General features: G+C 35.0%; 6 protein-coding genes across 6 annotated transcripts; 1 reads left to right on the top strand and 5 right to left on the bottom strand.

Moving 5' to 3' along the window:
- Window positions 1-589: 589 nt before the first annotated feature.
- LOC110788685 (uncharacterized) lies at window positions 590-1,469 on the bottom strand. Its single transcript, XM_021993325.2, has one exon. The coding sequence runs from the start codon at window positions 1,467-1,469 to the stop codon at window positions 666-668; it is 804 nt and encodes a 267-aa protein (XP_021849017.2). The 3' UTR covers window positions 590-665.
- Window positions 1,470-2,611: 1,142 nt separating this feature from the next.
- On the bottom strand, window positions 2,612-3,403 carry LOC110798866 (uncharacterized). Its single transcript, XM_022004063.2, has one exon. The coding sequence runs from the start codon at window positions 3,401-3,403 to the stop codon at window positions 2,612-2,614; it is 792 nt and encodes a 263-aa protein (XP_021859755.2).
- Window positions 3,404-3,988: 585 nt separating this feature from the next.
- LOC110798867 (uncharacterized) lies at window positions 3,989-5,772 on the bottom strand. The gene has a single exon (XM_056830782.1). The coding sequence runs from the start codon at window positions 5,273-5,275 to the stop codon at window positions 4,484-4,486; it is 792 nt and encodes a 263-aa protein (XP_056686760.1). The 5' UTR covers window positions 5,276-5,772; the 3' UTR covers window positions 3,989-4,483.
- Window positions 5,773-6,398: 626 nt separating this feature from the next.
- LOC110788683 (uncharacterized) lies at window positions 6,399-7,199 on the bottom strand. The gene has a single exon (XM_021993322.2). It carries the CDS (start codon window positions 7,197-7,199, stop codon window positions 6,399-6,401), a length of 801 nt encoding a protein of 266 aa, XP_021849014.2.
- Window positions 7,200-10,383: 3,184 nt separating this feature from the next.
- LOC110798868 (protein DMP7-like) lies at window positions 10,384-11,066 on the top strand. Its single transcript, XM_022004066.2, has one exon. The coding sequence runs from the start codon at window positions 10,431-10,433 to the stop codon at window positions 11,064-11,066; it is 636 nt and encodes a 211-aa protein (XP_021859758.2). The 5' UTR covers window positions 10,384-10,430.
- A 749-nt stretch (window positions 11,067-11,815) lies between these two features.
- LOC110798856 (E3 ubiquitin-protein ligase RFI2) lies at window positions 11,816-20,649 on the bottom strand. Its single transcript, XM_022004054.2, has 4 exons — window positions 20,175-20,649; window positions 16,760-16,932; window positions 15,058-15,116; window positions 11,816-12,588 (listed from the first exon to the last, which is right to left on the bottom strand). The coding sequence occupies exons 1-4, from the start codon at window positions 20,326-20,328 to the stop codon at window positions 12,222-12,224; spliced, it is 753 nt and encodes a 250-aa protein (XP_021859746.1). The 5' UTR covers window positions 20,329-20,649; the 3' UTR covers window positions 11,816-12,221.
- Window positions 20,650-21,592: the final 943 nt, after the last annotated feature.

The following is a 21,592-nucleotide window of genomic DNA, read 5'->3' as shown; positions in this document are numbered from 1 at the left end:
ATATCCTGCTCCCTGCAAGTCCGTCATGATCCTAAACAACTGCTACGTACCCACGAGTTGAAATGCTAACCGCGCAATCAATTAATGATTTGTATGATATTAAAATAAATGTAATGGTATTATTGGAAAGAAAGAAAGCTCTCAACCAAAGAAACACCTTAAGAGCCAGTATGCAAGATCCAAGCATGTAGGTGAGTGCCGGACCGTAGGAGACCATCTAATATTCTGCACGCTCCTTACTGCTCAAGTTTCTGAAGACCATTGGAATCTAACAGCTAATTAGCTATGAATTTACCAGATGATTCAACGCGTATCTTCACATGGAATCGTTCTGATAATCACCTTATATTCAACCATATTGTTCTTTATGATTTTTAAATTAAACAAAAAAAACTTATTGTTGCATTTTATTAGTATTTCTTAAGGACTGTATTTTTTTGCCCTGTAATTTGATAAGATTACAGAGAATTACCTCAGCAGTAAATTATGCACAAATCATACTGTCAGATTCTTTTTCCCCTTCATTTTCTTAGGTTTCAATAATCTCAAGGCATAAACGAAAGAACAAACTTGAAGAACACAAGTATAATTAGAGATAATTTGTAGTATATTCATTTTGTATATATTCACAGATCAAAATTTTTGTACAGGGATAAATTTTTGTTCTAGTTGCTAAGGACATTGAGAAGAGTTGCTCTGGTCTTAACCAGATGCCTAAATAAGCATTCCAAAACTTCATCAATTTCTTGGATTTCTGACTCCAAGTTGACCAATTGTGACATATCAACATCTACTTTCTTTTTCTGGCTGATCATTGATTCAAGAGCAGCATCAACAGCATCAAACTCGCTGATGGATGCTGTTGTTTCCTTCTCGGCTCTTTGTCGAACAAGTTTAGAGAAAGACCAGCTACTTTTTTGTGATCCACCAATGTAGGACAATACAGATTTGAAGATATCAAGGGTTATTGTGTTCACATCCTTCAACAGGCTTTCAACCGCGTTGTCCTTGGTAGTTTGCTCTGCTTCTTTGATATTTTTCAAGGACTTCTTGATTGTTTTCTTGGAAGCTTTTCTGGTTTTTAGGTACTCAACAACTTCATTGGTAATGTCAAGTTCACCACTACACCTTCTTCTAAGAACTGATTCTATGTCTTGAAGCCTTTCCTTTGAAAGTGCCAAGACATCTCGAGATGTTGAAATGATGTCAAGTAGTCTTAGAGATCCATCCAACACTTGCTCAACTACATTTTCACCTTGAGATTGAGATACGGTTTTCTGATTTTGGGGTAGTTGAAGAAACTCTTCAACACACTTGTATAAATCATTTAGGCCGCTAAGCTTGCTGGTTAGGGATGAAGTAGAAGTAGCTTGAGATGACCTCAATCTGCACAATTGTTCATCCAACTGATCAGCAGTTGGGTGAGAGTTCGAGGGGAAACTGAAAGATCGGGTGTGGTAAGAAGCCATTTTAGAGTTTTGTTTTTTAGTTTGTTCAAAGGCAAATAAATGTAAGATAGAAGTTTGAATTTGTTGAATTACTCAGCCTAGTTAGCCTCTTTATATACTATAGCAAGATAAGACAGGAGGAATCTCAAAATAAATGAGACTCTGAGAGATAACATGGTCTTCCTTAGGCTTGTTTCACAATGTCTCTTCCAAGCAAACTTGCCAACTAACTAATCGATAAAATTATTCATTAATAACATATATCAATTATGTTGAAGATGTAAACGATCATCTGTTATACGACAACCAATACAATATCTGCAAAATGTCTTAATTTAAAATAACTTCTTCTACTGTCTGTTCTCTGTTTTATAACAGCTAATGTGTTTTCTCCCTTACTCTACAGAATATGTTCGTGTGGTGAACTTAATTAGATTATATATACAGATCCAACTTTCAATGTCAGAAGATACTCCCTGTATGTCCATCATGATCCTAAATAACAGCTATGCACGAGTGTAATGGATCACAAATCATGAATTATATGCATTTAAAAAAAAAAACTAAAAATGGAAGGAAACGAACCTCAACCAAATAGACTAACGCATGTGTACAAGATCCAAAACTGTAGGTGAGTGCCTGACTGTAGGAGACCATGTAATATCTTGCACGCCCATAATATTGAATTTCAAGAACTCCTGCAGACACAAGGAATATCAACAGCTAAATTAGCTATAAATTCACGAGACGATCAACGCATATCTTCACATGGAGTAATTCTGATAGTCAACCTTCATTTGATAATAACCTGATTTATCTTTTAATACGAAGAGTTATCGTATTATTATTCCATTTTTATTAATGTTTCTTAAGGGAGAAACTTCCCCCAAGTTTCACAATGGAAACAGGGAATTGCTTACAAGATAAAAAATAAAAATAAACTTGCTGGTTTAAGTATCCAATAACTTCAGTAAATCATGCATTTCATACTATCAGATATTTTTTACCCTTTGCTTTTTCAGATTTCAAGACTCCCATAACTTTGGTAAGATTGAAAATATGAACTTGAAGAACACAAATAAGATTAAGAGAAAATTGTAGTATATTCATTTGTATATTCACAGTATCAAAATTTTTGTACAAGGAATAAATTTCTGTTCTAACTAATTACTAAGGACATTGAGAAGAGTTGATCTGTTCTTAATGAGATGCCTAAACAAGCTTTCCAACACTTCGTCAATTTCTTGGACTTCGGATTCCAATTTGACCAATTGTGACATGTCAACATTTACGTTCTTTTTCTGGCTGAGACTAGCATCAACAGCATCAAATTCGCTGATGGATGCTGCTGCTTCTTTCTCGGATCCTTGGCCAACAAGTTTTGAGAAAGACCAGCTACTTTTCTGTGATCCACCGATGTAGGACAACAAGCACTTGAAGACATCAACTGTTAATGCTTGCACATCTTTAAGCATGCTCGAGATGGCAATAGACTCATTAGTTTTTCCAACTGCACTGATATCTTTCAAGCACTTCTTGATTATCTTCTTGGATGATTTTCGTGTTTTTAGGTATTCAGCAACTTCATTAGTAATGTCAAGTTCACCAATACACCTTCTTCGAAGAACTGATTGTATATCTTGGAGCCGTTCCTTTGATAGTGCCAAGACATCCCGAGATGTGGCACAAATATCAAGGAGCCTTAAAGATCCATCTAACACTTGCTCAACTGAACTTTCTCCTTGAGATTGAGATACGGTTTTCTGATTATGGGGCAGTTGAAGAAATTCTTCAACACACTTGTATAAATCATTTAGGCTGTTAAGTTTGTTGGTTAGGGATGAAGTAGAGGCAGCTTGAGATGACCTCAATCTGCTCAATTGTTCATCCAACTGATCAGCAACCGGGTGAGAGTTTGAGGGGAAACTGAAAGATCTAGTGTGGTAAGAAGCCATTTTAATGTTCTTTTAAGTTTGTTTTAAGGCTAAGAATTGTTAGGATGGAAGTTTTGATTTGATGAGTTATTCATCTTCTTTGCCTCTATTTATACCAAAGTAAGAGAAGAGACAAGGAATCTTATAATTAATTGATACTCTGAGAGATAACATGGTTTTCCTTAGGATTGTTTCACAATGTTTCTTCTTAGCAAATTTGCCAACTAACTAATCAATAAGATGATTAAAATTATCCAGTAATATTTAATATATTCATTATGTTGAAGATCCAAAACAACTTCTTCCAAGTGTCTGTTCTGTGTTCTCTACCACCCAGCTGAACAGCTGATCAATGCAGTGAAACTTAATTAGTCTATATATACAATTCTGGCATTCAATGTCAAATGCTCCATCTAGGTACATCACTATCCTAAGCAACAGCTACGCACGAGTGTAAATGGCCACAAATCATTAATAACATCATTTTGAAGTAATTTTAAATAAGTTAAAGATAATGGAAGGAAACCAACCTCAACTAAATACGTAGCAAAAAACTAAGAGCATGTGTACAAGATCCAAGACTGTAGGTAAGTGTCTGACTGTAGGAGACCATGTAATATCTTGCACGCCCACCCTATCAAATTTTCAAGAGCTCCTGCAGACAAATAGAATATTAACAGCTAAATTAGCTATGAATTCATCAGAGGATTCAACGAATATCTTCACATGGATTCATTCTGATAATCAACTTTCATTTCATCAAAATCTTTAATAAGGAGAATAATTATATTTATAATTCCATAAGGGGGAAACTTCTTTTACCTACTATTTCATACTGGAAACAGATAATTGCTTGCAAGGGAAAACAGAAATAAATTTGCTGGGTATACTATCTAATTGCTTATTTACCTCAGAATTTATGAATTTTATACTGTCAGATTTTTTACCCTTTGTTTATTCAGGTTGCAAAAGTCAAATAACGTTGGTATAATTGAAAAAATTCAACTTCATGAACACAAATAATATTAGAGATAACTGTAGTATATTCATTTGTATATTCACGTATCAAAAATTTTGTACAGGAATGAATTTCTGATCTAGCTAGTTACTAAGGACATTGAGAAGAGTTGATCTGGTCTTAATCAGATGCCTAAACAAGCTTTCCAACACTTCATCAATTTCTTGGACTTCGGATTCCAATTTGACCAATTGTGACATGTCAATATTTACGTTCTTTTTCTGGCTGAGACTAGCATCAACAGCATCAAATTCGCTGATGGATGCTGCTGCTTCCTTCTCAGATCCTTGGTGAACAAGTTTTGAGAAAGACCAGCTACTTTTCTGTGATCCACCGATGTAAGACAACAAGGACTTGAAGACATCAACTGTCAATGCTTGCACATCTTTAAGCGTGCTTGATATGACAATAGACTCATTAGTTTTGTCAACTGCAATGATATCTTTCAAGCACTTCTTGATTATCTTCTTGGACGATTTTCGTGTTTTTAGGTATTCAGCAACTTCATTAGTAATGTCAAGTTCACCATTACACCTTCTTCGAAGAACTGATTGTATATCTTGGAGCCGTTCCTTTGACAGTGCCAAGACATCCCGAGATGTGGCACAAATGTCAAGGAGCCTTAAAGATCCATCTAACACTTGCTCAACTGAACTTTCTCCTTGAGATTGAGATACGGTTTTCTGATTATGGGGCAGTTGAAGAAATTCTTCAACACACTTGTATAAATCATTCAGGCCGTTAAGTTTGTTGGTTAGGGATGAAGTAGAGGCAGCTTGAGATGACCTCAATCTGCTCAATTGTTCATCCAACTGATCAGCAACCGGGTGAGAGTTTGAGGGGAAACTGAAAGATCTAGTGTGGTAAGAAGCCATTTTAATGTTCTTTTAAGTTTGTTTTAAGGCTAAGAATTGTTATGATGGAAGTTTTGATTTGATGAGTTATTCATCTTCTTTGCCTCTATTTATACCAAAGTAAGAGAAGAGACAAGGAATCTTATAATTAATTAAGACTCTGAGATATAACATGGTCTTCATTAGGATTGTTTCGCAATGTTTCTTCTTAGCGCATTTGCCAACTAACTAATCAATAAGATGATTAAAATTATCCCTTAATATTATATATTCATTGTGTTGAAGATTCAAAACAACTTCTTCCAAGTGTCTGTTCTGTGTTCTCTACCACCCAGCTGAACAGCTGATCAATGTGGTTAAACTTAATTAGTTTATATATACAATTCCGGCATTCGATGTCAAACGATACATCTATATACATCACTATCCTAAGAAACAGCTACGCACGAGTGTAAATGGCCACAAATCATTAATAATATGTATTTTGAAGTAATTTTAAATAAGTTAAAGATAATGGAAGGAAACCAACCTCAACTAAATACGTCGCAGAAAACTAAGAGCATGTGTACAAGATCCAAGACTGTAGGTAAGTGTCTGACTGTAGGAGACCATGTAATATCTTGCACGCCCACCCTATCAAATTTTAAAGAGCTCCTGCAGACAAATAGAATATTAAGAGCTAAATTAGCTATGAATTCAGAGGATTCAACGAATATCTTCACATGGAGTCATTCTGATAATCAACTTTCATTTAATCATAATCTTTATTTATGGAGAATAATCATATTCATAATTCCATTTTATTAATATTCTATAGGGGGGAACTTCTTTTACCTGCTATTTCGTACTGGAAACAGGTAATTGCTTGCAAGGAAAGATAGAAATAAATTCGCTGGGTGTACTATCTTGTTTTTTTTTTTTTTGAAGTAGGTATACGATATAGTTACTTAATTACTTTAGTAAATCATTAATTTTTACTGTCAGCTTTTTACCTTTTGTTTATTCAGGTTTCAAAAGTCCAATAACTTTGGTATAATTGAAAAAATCAACTTGATGAACACAGATAAAGTTAGAGATAATTGTAGTATATTCATTTGTATATTCACGTATCAAAATTTTGTACAGGAATGAATTTCTAATCTAGCTAGTTACTAAGGACATTGAGAAGAGTTGATCTTGTCTTAATCAGATGCCTAAATAAGCTTTCTAATACTTCATCAATTTCTTGAACTTCAGATTCCAAATTGACCAATTGTGACATTTCAATATTTACTTTCTTTTTCTGGTTGATCAACTCCAGAGTAGCATCAACAACATCAAATTCACTAATAGAAGTTGTTGCTTCCTTCTCGGCTCTTTGGCGAACAAGCTTTGAGAAAGACCAGCTACTTTTCTTTGATTCACCTATGTAAGACAACAAGGACTTGAAGACATCAATTGACACTGCTTGAACATCTTTGAGCATGTTCTCGATGGCAATAGACTCGTTAGTTTTTTCAACTGTATTGATATCTTTCAAGCACTTCTTGATTATCTTCTTGGATGATTTTCGTGTTTTTAGGTACTCAGCGACTTCATTGGTAATGTCAAGTTCACCACTACACCTTCTTCGAAGCACTGATTGTATGTCTTGGAGCCTTTCCTTTGAAAGTGCCAAGACATCTCGAGATGTTGAACAGATGTCAAGTAGTCTAAGAGATCCATCCAACACTTGCTCAACTACATTTTCGCCTTGAGTTTGAGATACGGTTTTCTGATTTTGGGGTAGTTGAAGAAACTCTTCAACACACTTGTATAAATCATTTAGGCCGTTAAGTTTGGTGGTCAGGGATGAAGTTGAAGCAGCTTGAGATGATCTCAATCTGCACAATTGTGCATCCAACTGATCAGCAACTGGGTGAGAGTTTGAGGGGAAACTGAAAGATCGAGTGTGGTAAGAGGCCATTTTTATGTTCTTTTAAGTTTGTTTTAAGGCTGAGAATTGTAAGATAAAAGTTTTTATTTGATGACTTACTCATCCTTCTTTGCCTCTATATATACAAAAGTAAGAGAAGACAGAAGGAATCTTATAACTAATTGGGACTCTAAGTGATAACATGGTCTTTCTTAGGTTTGTTTTACAATGTCTCTCATTAGCAAACTTGCCAACTAATGAGTCGATCGAAGATCAAAATATTCTCTTAATATTATAAACCAATTATGTTGGAGATTTGAAGGATCATTTGTTATACAACAACCAATACAATGTCTACAAGATGTCTTAATTTAATCTAACTCCTGACAGATGTATTTTCTGTATCTCCTTGTTCGATGAAAGCATGTGGTGATCAACATAGCTATATACTTATCATATACAAACTACAATATATAATCTGATGCAAAATTTTATATCATGATCCTAAAAACGCGCTAACAACGAGTGGAAAGGACAAGTACTTATCTCTGTTATTATATGCCGCAGAGAGTGCTGAAGGATTTTCCAACTGCTGCCACCACCAAGCTCATTCCCTGCAAACTCGGAAACTCCATAACCATCATCCGTGTTTGGTGTAATATTCCTCTCTTGCACCCCATATCGCCAAACACACCATATGGTTTATCCGAAAATGAACCCATTTTTACCATACATATCAATAACTACTGTATACTACTATAACCTTCATATATATCCAACTAATCCCATCTTTAAAACTCCCATTTGAGAGGAGGCAGAATGAGCACCAAGCATGCCAGCACGACAACCTCGTTCGCCCTCAACCCAAAAACTTGCAATACTCAACAATTATAGTCATTGGAAAAAGGACATTCCCCTTAAACACACACCGGAGAATGTATCAAAGGACCCATATTTCAAAGAATTCCGAGCAATAATGTAATAACTCTCTTAAGCATTTCATCAAACACCTTCTGGTCATCTTCAAACTCGCAGACATGATAACTATTGCCCATGGAAAAAGCTATGTCCACTCTAAACTCATATAAACGATTGCAACAAGTGACACTCAACCTTCGCCAAGGCACCGTGCACGTGAAAGCGGCGGACTTTTGTGAAGTGGTTTAAGCAATTTGGGAAATTTGGGTGTGAGCATGGACATCATATTGCGAGTTTGGGTAATCGAGTGCAGTATGGATGAAGATCGCCGTGGCGGCCGGGGCAGTAAAGCGGTGGAGTCTGGGGCGGCTGCCGGCTTTATTGGTTAATTGATGAGAGAAGGCAGGCTGGGGTGGAATGCCGGGGGAGGTTATGAAGCAAACACTCCCTCCATCCGTAAAAAAAATTATCTGTTTGATTTTTCAAGGTTTCAAAAATTATCCGTAAATATTTTAATTTTATCCGCGTAAAAATTATAAAACATTGTATTCGAAAATATATTAAAAAGAATCTAACCAGACTCAATATGAATAAGGAGTATGTTATACTCCATATCTTATAGGCTAATGAGGTTTCACGGTAAGCTTTTAAAGTTTGACTCAAAAAGTTGAGCGACTTCCCACTATAATGTTCAAAGATGTAGAAATTTCCAAAATATACCTTTTTTGTATAATTCTCAATCTACCATCCATTATCATTTGCTATTGGCTGGGAATGTAAATTTATGAAACAAAACACCAAGTTTGAGTGAAACAAAAACATCTTTAAATTTTATCTTGATGTATATATGATTTAAGAAAGATATATGTTGACGGTTCACCATCTCAAGTGTTGTAACGTGGTTAAGCTTAAGGTGAAAGAATGGATAAGAGTCAAAAATTCTCATTATACCCCTAGTAGTTTGAAAACTCCACTTGGTGATTGGCTTTGTTTGATTTTGGTAGAACTTCAATTCATCACAGTTGGTTCTTCACATCTAGCTTTAAGGACTTATGATTTGATTAGTTATGTTGGAGTATTTCTTGATTCCTCTTACATGTGTCCTTGGTGTATAGTCCCCTTTTTTTTACTTGAGTAGTTATTTTTAGAGTTACGCCTCCTTCTCTTGCCTTGGTAAACTAGTACTTGGAGTCCTCATTCGTATTGTTCTTTTAGTGCATTTTCATCCCCCGGTTTGAATTAGTATAGGTTCAAATTTTAAAAAAGCTCACTTAGACGATGTTCACCAGTCACCATGGCTAGTAATTAATAAAAGGGATTTTCTTATCATGGACTTTTTACGGGTTATCAGTTGCCTCTTGTACGTGTCGGTGCATTGTGTCTTTCATAAATCATTATAGGTGGAATGAGTGATCCCCGTTTATTGGACCTGATATGAGTCTTATTTCAAGTTAATGGACTTATATTAGGCCCAAGTGAGTGATTTTGTGTGAAAATCATGCGCTAAACAACGAACAATATTAGCCTTGGCCCTTGGGCATGATCCTTAACAACTGTAACATTAATCTTCCTAGGGTCCTAAGTCCTAACAGACCAAAATTCTATCATTTTCAGCATATCTAAACCTATGAACAAACTCCCAACCTCTAAAATTTCTGGGTGCATTATCCACAATCATGATTATCCTTCATACACTTCTTACTTATGAGTTGTATATGAAATCACTCCAGTTGTAAGTCATTATTATTTTCCGTTACTTTAATAACAGAAGAGTGAGAAATAATCCTGTTCTTATTGTACAAAACTGATTTTCTTTTCCAAAATGATCTAATTTTATATTACATTCAAAGTCCTTTTATTATCTTACTTCGCTTAACTTTAGGACTGTCTGTCACTTATGACTCTCTTTGTGCGTATCTTATTAAGAAAGTTAAGTTTAAATGTGGAGGATGACTTTGACCATAATTAGACCTAAATGACATTGTTTGTTTAGATTGTATTAGGTGAACTCTGGTTCTTTTATACAAACTAGTTTTGAAATAAATACTTGGTGAAATAAACGGCTTCATTTTACAGTCAACCGCTTCATAAATAGATTGACAGCTTAAACTCTTAACAAAAAACTTTAACATAAATTCTGTTTTTCGTTTTATGGTTTCAGCTATACGAAATGAAAATCTTTAATCCAACAAGGAGTTACTAATTTGAGCATTATTCTGTCATTTAATGTAGCTATTATTAATTTGAGGAATATTAATGGAACTAACAAAACAGAAAATTAATCACCTTTCTAATTCTATACTAATAAAGCCTCGTACCCCCATTTTCTTCTGTTTTTTTTTCACCATTTTCGATCATTTCACCATGGATATCAAGATTGAAAGTGAAGATATTGAAGAACAACAAACACAACCTCTTATAGAAAACGAACAACAACCTAGAAAAGAAGCGAAAACTCGAAGCCAAAAGGCCATAAGAAAAACATTGAAAGGCACATCCCATTTATCAAGCCTCCTTCCCTCAGGCTCAATCCTAATATTTGAGATGTTTTCACCCATTCTAACAAACCAAGGCCAATGTGTAACATTCCAAGCACAAGTCATGACATTATGCCTTATAACATTGGTTAGTTTATCCTGTATTCTCATGTGTTTCACAGATAGTATTAGAGACGAAAGAGGTAAAGTTCGATACGGGATTGCAACATTTCGAGGGATATGGATTGTTGATGGTTCTGTAAAACTTAGCTCTGAAGAAGCTGTCAAGTATCGAATCGGTGTTATTGACTTTCTTCATGCGTTCATGGGGTTGTTGGTGTTCATGGCGGTTGCTTTGTTGGATCAAAATGTTGTTAAATGTTTGTTTCCATTGCCATCTCAACAAACCAAGGAAAGAGTACTTGTTATGTTTCCTATTGGAGTTGCTGTTGTTTGTGGTTTCTTGTTTATTTGTTTTCCTACCAAACGTAATACCCTTGTATCTCCTCTTTCTAAAACCTAATTCCAAGTGGAATATTTGAAATATATGTTATTTGGCGGGTTTGAACTATATGTTCATTTGCCATATGTTCTTTGTATTTGAACTATATGTTTATTTAAAAACAAGGTGCACGTGAGTAAGCATTGTGCACCCGGATGCATAAATCATATTTTGATCCGGAGTAAGAGGAATCATTAATCAAATCAAAATACCTAGAAAAGTTTGAAAGCTTATCATATCACGAATTTGTTATCAAATAAGAACAATGGAGAAATTTTCAATTAAACAACCCATACATAATGCATGCATTTTTTTATTTTAATAAAAGATAAAAAATTGTGACTTCATCATAGTCCACACCTAATCTGGAAAATGGTGAATATTATACTTCGTATTTTAACATAGTTAAGGAGTACGTATAGATTATTAAATTATTACTCCGTACTTTAAAACTGTATAAATTACATAAAACGCAGAAATTTGTGTGTAAAAAAATGTTGTTATTGTAACTATTTCATAATCTTTTATCCAAAATTCAGGATGTTAACTTCAGGAAGCTATCAGGACAGAAATTTTAGGACAGTAGCAGAATCTTGCAATGGTTAGAGTTCATGCAACACCACCATTACCATTACCATTACCATTACCATTACCATTACCACAACTGGTTGATGGTATTTTTCAGTAGTTGTCTTCTTTCCGTTTTCTCTCTGCAAAAGAACATGTTAGGAAATTTAAGCATGACATGTTTAGGGTAGGAAATGTGAACATATTGTCAAAACAATATATGACTCTATTAATTCCGGACTGAATATTTTTCCAAAACAGTTTAAAGATCAACTGTCCAAGCCTTATGTCTTCATTCTCTGATGAGCATTTCTCATTTGATACAATTGCCAACAGAGTGGACTTTAACTTACTTTTTCAGTTTTCATCCATCATGAAAACATACATACATACAGTCTAACAAAATGTACAAAATCATGGAGACAAATCATGCTCCAGATTTACAACAGTGAACTCCGAGATTAAAATGCCATTACAAGGGTCATCAGCATTCATGATAATCTATGTATATCAACAAAAGACCTCAAGCAAAATCCACCAAAGACCAAATTTGTGACCAGAGTTCATAGCTTGAGGTGAGAATGCTTTTATATTTACATATATAACCCATCATGGCAATTGAAAATGAGGAACATTATCTCTGCTCCAAGAATGGGAGTAATTTGGAGGAGAGCTTTCTGCATAGTGAGGGAAACTTGGATTCGGCTCATATCCTCGTCCTGAAGGCACAAATCTCGGCATGCTTCTTTGAGTGTCGAACCTCCCGGCACTGCTGCTAATGGGCATGGGTAAACCCGGTCCTTGATTGTGATGTAGATATGAAGTATGTTGAAATTGGACCCATCCGTGAGGGTGAGGGTGAGGGTGAGGGTGAGGGTGAGGGTGAGGGTACGGGTGAGGGAGAGGGTCCGTATGAGGAATGCCTGCTCCATGGGTCACCATTGGAGTTAATGTGCTCATCACTCCAAGGCTTGACCTATATATAACATAAGAACATTCACATCAATATTTCAAAGGTTCCAGATATATAGATTAATATAATAGATTCATCTGAACTCTTGAAGCATCAATACAAAATAAATTTAAATCTCCCATCATTCCTCAGTTTTCGCGTACCAAAAATTCTCAAAGGGGCATAACATCCAAGATTGCTTTTTTTTTCTTTTTCTTTTCCTTCTTTATCATATTTCCCTGCTTTTACATTCACTGCATGAAGAAAGTGGATTTGCAAGAGCATGTAGCAACAGACAGAAGCCATCGGAGGAGACAAGGAGTGTGAATAAGGATTTGGCTTAGTAGTTGTTGTTTTTCACATTCTAATAACGAACACGAACACTAACAATACAGACACTTGGTAGTTTCAGAAAAGATGGATTCACTACAGCCAGACGGCTGCCATGAGGATAATATAGCATACCTAAGATTTGAGAAACGAGCACTTCACATGAAAGGCTCTTCTTCCAAGGACTGGAATTGCTCCATTGATAAAAGAAAACAAAATGGCTGGAGTTTCTACATGAAGGTCTTTCGTTTTGGTCCAACATAGTAAAGCAGTAAGTGTTTAGTTACCATGAACAGATAGTAGTCTTTATCCTTCTGGATATTCATCTTCCCCTATATTCTAATTGAAATACATGAGAGCTGAGAAACATTTCCTATACCTCCTGAAAAATGCAATATATAGACTGGATTAAAACTTAAAGGGTCAGTTAACCTAAAATTGGGATTCTTATCTTGTCTCCACCCCCTGGATAGCACAATGGATTCCAAACATAGCCCCCAACCCCCCAAGAAATATACTCCCTCCTTTCCACAACAAAGTTACTACTTGCTAGTTTAATTTCGCACAAATTATAGAAGTAGTTGTTTAATATGAACAATAAGAAATAGCTGATGGAAAGTGGAAAAGCTATGAGAAAGAATGAGAATAGGAGATAACAGGGTGAATGTGGAGGAGAGGAAAAAGTGGGAAATAAAAGGTCGTACACACAGTGCACAAGGCTCTCGCTACTTAACGCAAGGTCTGGGTAAAGAGACAATGACAAAAAAAAAAAAAGTTGATGTTTTACTTGTAGGATGGAAGGAGTAACGATTATGAGTTTATGACAAATGAAAACAGAAAATGAGAAAAGAGAAATGGAAAGAATAAAAACAATAAAGAAAAATTATCCTCTTATACCTTTGGCAAGACTGACGAGGTAGAAAACAGAAGAGAAGATGATAGATTCAAATGAAGGGTCTGTGGAAGTAGCCTGTGTTATCACATGCCTAAGATTTGCTACATGCACCCCCAACGCAGCACACTAGAGGTAGTAGGATAATATGGATGTTATTGTTGACATCAATTTCCTATGCAACTGAAAAGCTTTATTTTCTAAATGCTTGGACACAAAAAATAAGTGCTAAAACTTTAAATAAGATACTGAGACCTGGTGTGAACATGATCTTAGACAAAAATTCTTTTTAGTTTTATGATTTGTATGGAGTATCTAAAGAATTACTAATAGTAGAGGTTAATAATAAACTGCGCGAAATACCCAAAGGACTAAAATGTCTTAGCCTCTTAAATGACAATAAGGACTGAAACAACTGTAACATTAACTCCTTCCCACACGCCCGCTTAATTATTTTCACCATCCTGAAGTCTGCATAGAAGACTAAAAGTTGTTCTTCTCTGCTCTCACCACCCTCCTCCCCAAATTCTTCCAACAACTAGAATAATCTATCGCCCACAATGCCTCTTTTAGTAGGATTGAAAGCCCTAAACTTCTCTCTTGCTTCTCAATTGATTGGTCAATTTTTTAGATCTTGGGTTTTCGAATACAAACCCTACATCTGGAAATTGGGGAACTTTCGAACACTGAAGAGATCAATGCTACTTGGTTTCGTAGACAGAGCAGCTTAATCTGATTTCACTTGTTGAAATTTTGGTGTGTGTTCTCTTTCCCCGGAGTTTGACACACATCCCGTGTCTTTCATGTCATGCTGACACAGATACATCACAGCTTTATGATGAGTCGTAGCATCATAATTAATTTCCATATGAGGAAAGAGGTGAGATATTTTGAAGCAGCCAAAATGCAAATGAGAGAATATTTTTTATAATCTACATTAACAAAATCAACCAACATATCGCAAGATCCTACAAGGTAAGAACATAGATAAGTTGCTTCTTTAACACACATACAGTAATATGTTTAACAACCTGAGAAAGTGATTAGAAGTCCAAAACTGTTGTGGAATCCCAAAGTGCAGTAATTTAGTCAAAATGTGGTAAGATACTACCTATCATATAGTAGAACTTATTACTAAACCTTTCCTTATTTGGAGTGGGAACTGGGGCAAGGAGTGAGAGGTATTGTAGATTTTCAAGGAAGTAGAAAGATAAGAAGCATAACCACTTAAATTAACTTCACAGGCACTTTAGGAGAGAGAAAGTGCTTACTGAGAAGATGGATGAACTTGCGTGAATCCACGAAATGGACAAACGTGAACTCTATAGGGCTGCAGCAGACAAAAATGCGGAAATTATGTATGATTGACTTTCATTCATTTAATCAAAAACTTCATCAACATGAATACATCTACATCATTAACTTCCTCTACAAGCAGAATTTTGGGCAGACCTATGAAATGAAAAGTAACTTCCATAATTAAAATTAAAGTTTCAAAGAAATTGTCATCGGTCAAATACAGGGAAGACAAGGAGTTTCGAAAAAAAAGGAGTTTCGAGGAGAAATCAACAATACACAACTACAAATGTAAGGCACTATACTTACTTATGGAGCAATGAACCAAGGACATTACAAAGAAACAAAACAGGAAAATACATAATGCAATCTTAACTACTGAAATTTTTTGGTGAGTCCAGCATATATTGTACGAGTAGACAAAGTACGTGCTCAATATTTAGTCTTCTCAACTGAAGCCAAAGCAATCTAAGAAGGTTTAAAATACAATCCTTGTCTTCCCCTCGAAACTACATAATGCAATCCATTCCTTTTCATGTTTTAAAATTCTTAGCTTTGCAAAAGTTGTCCATTTTTGGTATCAGAAGATTCACTATCCGTTGATTTCGGATGATAATGGAATGAATCAAAATCATTAACTAGTTTGTCTATGATTCTTAAGCATTGTGATTTGTGACGTATCAGATGACAGTAACAATCCGGATCAAGGGTGAAGCAGCCTCTATATATTGTTAAAGAAATAAGCCAGCATACACCCAATCAGAATTTACCCCACCAGCTTAAAACAGTAGCTTCTTTAGAGGCATAGGAGTGATTTGATGTTGCTGTGTAGCCATCCAAAGGGTAAGTGCATTTACTTACTTTAATGGAAAACTAATTGCATTTACTCGAAATAGCATTTCATTGTTCTTTCATTACAAAAGATCTCCTCTTGTGCACACACCCTAAAACTTGGAAAACATACTTCCATAATGCTTCTAATATCGAGTAGTAATTACTTCTCAGTTCTCAGAATGTTGGAGCTCCTATAGTCCCTATGGATGACTGCTCAACATTATGAATTAGACACTTATCAGCTAATCTCCAAGTTTATGTGACCTAATTCCACCCAGAAGAACCATAAGTTAAAAGAACCAGTCAGTTCTTGATGAAAATAAATTTTCTATAAAAGCCAATCTTTAAGTTGAAATTTAGCACATATTCCCTTCTAAAACTATTCTTTAACATTCTAGTTCGCTCCCACTCTTGTCTCTTACCATGCAACAAATGCATACGTGCAATGCACAAATCTGATACAAATTTCATATTATTTGTCCCCCAAATTTGCATGACAGAAATAGCATTAGTTACAAGAAGTTCTTTCAAGTTAAAGATCCTTCAGAGTCCTTGGTCAAAACAGATCAAAGTTATAGTGACCTAATTTTTACATTGTAATTTTTCTTACCCACGATAAAACAAGTAAATTGAATTTGAATTGACAAAACCAATTAAATTTAAAAGAAACCATTTACAGCATAAATATCATTCTCGGCTTTCGCACCAAATTATTCCACAGACAATTATTTTTTTGATCCACAGCCGAAGTTCAGATTCCATTCATTTTCTGATGCATATGATTCCATAGATAAATTCGTACAGAAAAGCCAAACAAAAAAGGAAAGAAGTATATTCAATTACCATTTCAGCAAAGGTGAAGTAAAACGGATAGTTATCAACACTTCCATCATCCATGCCTAGTTCTGGAGATGAATTTGTGGAACCACTTGCATATAACCATCGACCTTTCTCAATTCCCCGGCAGTTTGGGCATTGCATCATTCCCTTCATATTGAATGCAGAACCAATGCAGTCTGTACCATATAGCACAGCAATGAAAGTTATAGGCTGGTAAAATATTCAGGAAACCAGAAACTTTTTTATATCATTATTGTTTGATGCATCTCCCGTTTAATTCTTTTTCACTAATTAAATTTGTGATTTCAAGATATCTGAAAGTATTTCAACAATTGAATTGGTCGTTTAGCATACTTTAGCTAGTACCAAACACTTACGCTCCAAATTTGTCTATATCAACCAGTGACTGCCTCCTGTCCACCCAAAAGTTCCGTTAGAAGAACTAGAGAACACTAGGTAACATAGCAAGGCTTATAATTCTAGACATAAGGAACTTAGTACTCTTCTCTACAGTCGGATGATAATATCATTATCTTCATTTCTATATTGCTTCATGAGTAATAAAGAGGTTTACTAATAAGACACCAAGGAACAGGTACAAAAGCTAGGCTAGAAGATAAAAAGCAAACAATATAACTCCGTATAACCTTGCCAAAGATAAAGAAGACAAATGCAGCGTAGCTTATCTACATATATATATAAAAAGCTGTAATGCACAAAGTAATAATTAGAACACTTTCGAACATAAAAAGAACTGTAGAACTCTTATGCAACAAAAACTAGGAATTATAGCTATAAGCAAAGAAAGTTATAAGTTTACAGCTATGAGGGTCAACGTACATCTGCATTCATAGACTAGAGCGTCATAAGATGGTAGCGGCTATTTCTCAAGTAAAAAATGGACATTGGCTACTGTATTCAGTCACGCAGAACTTACCCCTGATTTAATAATACTTGGTTCACTTGTTAACTGCTTGTAGTTGTAGACAATATATGAAAGGCTCCCGAAAAGAAGTACTCAGCAAAAAGTAATGTCAAGTATATTACCCCATCGTTATATCGAGCCACTGGATCGAGGGGATCTTTGGTGGTTTTCTCGTCCATTATCACAAAGCTGAGGCGAAAGCAGGCAAATTTTTGGCTTCTGTACTACTCCCAATGTCCCTTGAAACTTTTAAAAAAATTCCTTTCTATATTTATTGTATTATAATTTTCCATACTGCATCTTCTTATATGGGCTATAAAGAAACAGACCTCTTTTTTAAATGCAAAATAGATGCACAATTTTTGAGAGATTGATTAACCTCTATATTTAGCCTGACTCCATTTTACTCGTATGTTTCGTATCAATTTAAGATAACAAATCAAAGAAATCACCAACGACACCCAATACCATTTATGTCAAATCCGCATCCTATCTTACAATTAACAAATGATCTTGAAACCACAATGTACTAAACTACATCGCTTAGTAGCTTATATTGCCTCAACTATCCCCGGTAAGAAGAAAGATCAACACTATTGAGCTTACACAGAACAGCTCTAGAACACCATCCTTTTCCATATAGATCCCACTCTCCCACATTAAGGAAACTATTTGCCACACCAGAAGGAGCAAGAATTGAACTTTGAAATGAACCAGGTCATTTGATGTTTCAAACACAGTACCCATACATGAAGATGAATCTAGTTTTAAAGATTGCAATAAGAGGACACGTGACGAAATAGTTACCATCCACTACATATTTAAATAAAATCATCATTTTCAGATGTTCTCCCGTCATAATAACCTAACTAAAAGCCTCTACAAAGTGTCATTAAAGCCACCACACATAGATGTATTCCTTTTTGGGACAAGCAATTCTTTTGCGTAACATATTGAAGAAGATGCCAATTGCCAACAATATCTAACCCTAGCAATATCACAGTATAACAACAGGATGCAAAGATGAAATGCCTCGAGCCAAAAGAGACGGTTACAAAAAAAACAAAAAAAATAAACTAATTTTCTACAAGAATTAAATGAATTGCTGGAGGAAACAAAGTAGGTGAAACACGTCAAGCAAAAAAAAACGGCAAAAACGATGAAATCCTCTTTAACAGAATATCTCCAACAGGGTAACAACCGTTTTCAACTCACTGTATGAAGACAGCAACATAACAACAACAAGAATAACCCAGTACAGAAACAGCCATTACAACGGTCTACCCCCAGTCACTAACATCAGTCAGGCTTACAATTATTGTACTAGATACCAGTGAGGAGCACGCTATCCTAATGAGACCTAGAAATGAAGATAAGAAGTAAATCAAGTAATCTTGTCAAGGTTTTCAAAAACATTGCCCCAGTCAAACATAGCGGAATTTCATACCAACTGAACTGAAGAATTTGTTCTTGCAAACTTGAACTCAAACCTGCAGCTTATACTCAAAACTATATTCCAGCACAAGCTATCCCAACTTCCAATATAGGTAAAAGATAAAGCCAGACTCATGAATAAGGGAGCTGGGAGCCTTCACGCTTTTGTGTCGTGTTCTATGAAACTGAAATACAGAATGCATTCACTATCTAAAGTCCCCTCATCTGGTTACTGGTGGAAATGTGGCATGAAATGTATCTTTTGAGATCAATCCAAAAAGGAAAAACTTTATGTCATGCATGAAGCATGTTCGACAATTTCATCACAAACGGTAGGATCACATTTGTTTCTTAATGCATTTCGAAATGATTAAACAAGTTAAAGGATCCTATACCAACTAAATCATTAAAAGGCATTGCCATAAGACTACTTACAAATTACAATCACACACATGTATCCATTATGACCCCTGAGCCCCTAATTAATACAAAAATACCAAAAAAGTTGTTTTCTTGGAACTAGCCCCAACACTTACCGTATCTACTGGCTTATAGCTCCATACCACAACCCCAACAACCACGAGTCCGGGCACATGCAAGGCTTTGATTTAGGGGCTGAACACCTAAAACTTCCGCGATTTTATCTAACACCAATTCATTATCTCTAGCAAGATGAATATGATGCAAACTCAAGAGAATGATGCTTGCGTTAGTAGGAAAGGTATTGCTCACGCATGCAATAGTTGAAACCAACAAACTATCCATCATCAGCCAATGCCACATAAAAGTTGATATACAAAACCATAGATGAACTAACAGTATCATATAAATTCAATAAAACTTAAACAAAACTCTATACATGTTAAAGTGATCAACCACAACAAGTACAAAAATCCTCAAATTTCACAGCTAACGACAAAAAAATTAAAACAAGAATATCCATAAACTCAAATTACATAATTGATCAATTAAAAGAGATATACTTTTCCAAATACACAAAATTAAAATATAAAAAAAATTAAAAACAAGAACTTAAACATGAGGTGAAAAAATTATTACCCAGATGAAATTCATGGCCACAATTAAGTTTAGCACTGGATCTTTCCCCACCAAAGGTCACCAAATCAAGACAAATAGAGCAAGAAGCACAAGATTCCTCAGGTTCAACATTCAAATCAATTGCTTGATCACTACTGTTTTTTGACCTCACCATTTCTAACAACAATCAATTAAAACCCCACAATTTCTCTCTCTAAAAACTCCAAACCAAAAAACCCAGAATAATTAAAGCAACCCCAGAATCACCCAAACTGTGGATCAAAATCTGGGTTTTTAAAGACCCAGAAAGATGATCACACAGACAAAATTATATTCTCTTTTTATCTGTTCTTTTTTTTTTAAAAATAATTTTTTGGGTGGCCTCTGAAATTGGGAATGAATGTCTTGAAATTGGGATTTCTGGGTTAACTGTATTCTCTCCCTATCTGACCTGTTACCTGTAAGGGGTTACGTGGTGCGTACCTTTCGTGGGTATTGTCTCGCTCGCAAGCATTTGTAAAAGACAGAAGGGATGTTCACATGATACAAATTGGCATGCTAACCAACGGTTTGTTATGTGTTTGGTTAATGTTTGGTTCAACAAATATTATTAGTTGTTTCTAATATTTTAAGTCAAATTTAATTATTGATCCATTCTTAATTAATTGGTATCTTACTCACTATAGCAAATAATGTAGGATGAAAATTATCATAGAGGTGACAATCTGATCACTTGAATCAAATTCGGAATATAGAAGTATACTTGTACTAACTTATAAGTATACTACTGCCAAGCATAATCGTATCACATTTAGTAGACATAATACTGTGTACTTGACAAAATGAGTCATATTTGTATGAATTATATCTAATTGCTCTTAACCGAATAAATGTAACCTAACTTAAATAACCTCATTTCCACAAAATCAAAAGAACTGATCAATATGATTGTTAATAACATAAAATTGTATCTCTCTTCGATAAGGGAACACTTGAGAAATAAGAAGTCGGTGTCAAACAATTTTGATTCCCCTATTGTACCCTTACTCACAACTCACAAGGACGGATCTTCTATCGGGGCCATTTGAGCCAAATACTTTCTTAAAAATTAGGAGTATTAGTTACACAAGCTAATATATACAAGTATTTTATTTTCCACGTGTTTTATTTACATATGTATATATAAAAAGTAAATCTCCATTTATATTTGGAAATCTATATAATTAAAGCAAAGTGGTGGGTCATGAGAGATGAGCAAACCCCCAATACTCTCCTCTCATATATGCCACGTCATATGCCATGTCAAACCTATTTAAAAGGCAATTATTCAATCACGAACCAATCAAGCATGAAAATAAGGAAAAAAATATCTTAATATTTACAATGTAAATAAATTTAAGTCAAAGTTTTCGAAATGAGCATAAAAACAGCAACAATAT

Source organism: Spinacia oleracea, chromosome 6, assembly GCF_020520425.1.
Source record: "Spinacia oleracea cultivar Varoflay chromosome 6, BTI_SOV_V1, whole genome shotgun sequence".
Lineage (NCBI taxonomy): Eukaryota > Viridiplantae > Streptophyta > Magnoliopsida > Caryophyllales > Amaranthaceae > Spinacia > Spinacia oleracea.
The sequence above is the reverse complement of the archived record's forward strand: the minus strand, read 5'-3'. Positions and strand labels throughout refer to the sequence as shown.

Coding starts and splice junctions, on each gene's coding strand:
- LOC110788685 (XM_021993325.2), bottom strand. CDS start 1,469: ATGGCTTCTTACCACACCCGATCTTTCAGTTTCCCCTCGAACTCTCAC.
- LOC110798866 (XM_022004063.2), bottom strand. CDS start 3,403: ATGGCTTCTTACCACACTAGATCTTTCAGTTTCCCCTCAAACTCTCAC.
- LOC110798867 (XM_056830782.1), bottom strand. CDS start 5,275: ATGGCTTCTTACCACACTAGATCTTTCAGTTTCCCCTCAAACTCTCAC.
- LOC110788683 (XM_021993322.2), bottom strand. CDS start 7,199: ATGGCCTCTTACCACACTCGATCTTTCAGTTTCCCCTCAAACTCTCAC.
- LOC110798868 (XM_022004066.2), top strand. CDS start 10,431: ATGGATATCAAGATTGAAAGTGAAGATATTGAAGAACAACAAACACAA.
- LOC110798856 (XM_022004054.2), bottom strand. CDS start 20,328: ATGGTGAGGTCAAAAAACAGTAGTGATCAAGCAATTGATTTGAATGTT. Junction 16,933..20,174: donor TGGCCATGAATTTCATCTGG/GTAATAATTTTT, acceptor TATATGGTACAG/ACTGCATTGGTTCTGCATTC. Junction 12,589..15,057: donor CAAGTTCATCCATCTTCTCA/GTAAGCACTTTC, acceptor TGTTATATATAG/GTCAAGCCTTGGAGTGATGA.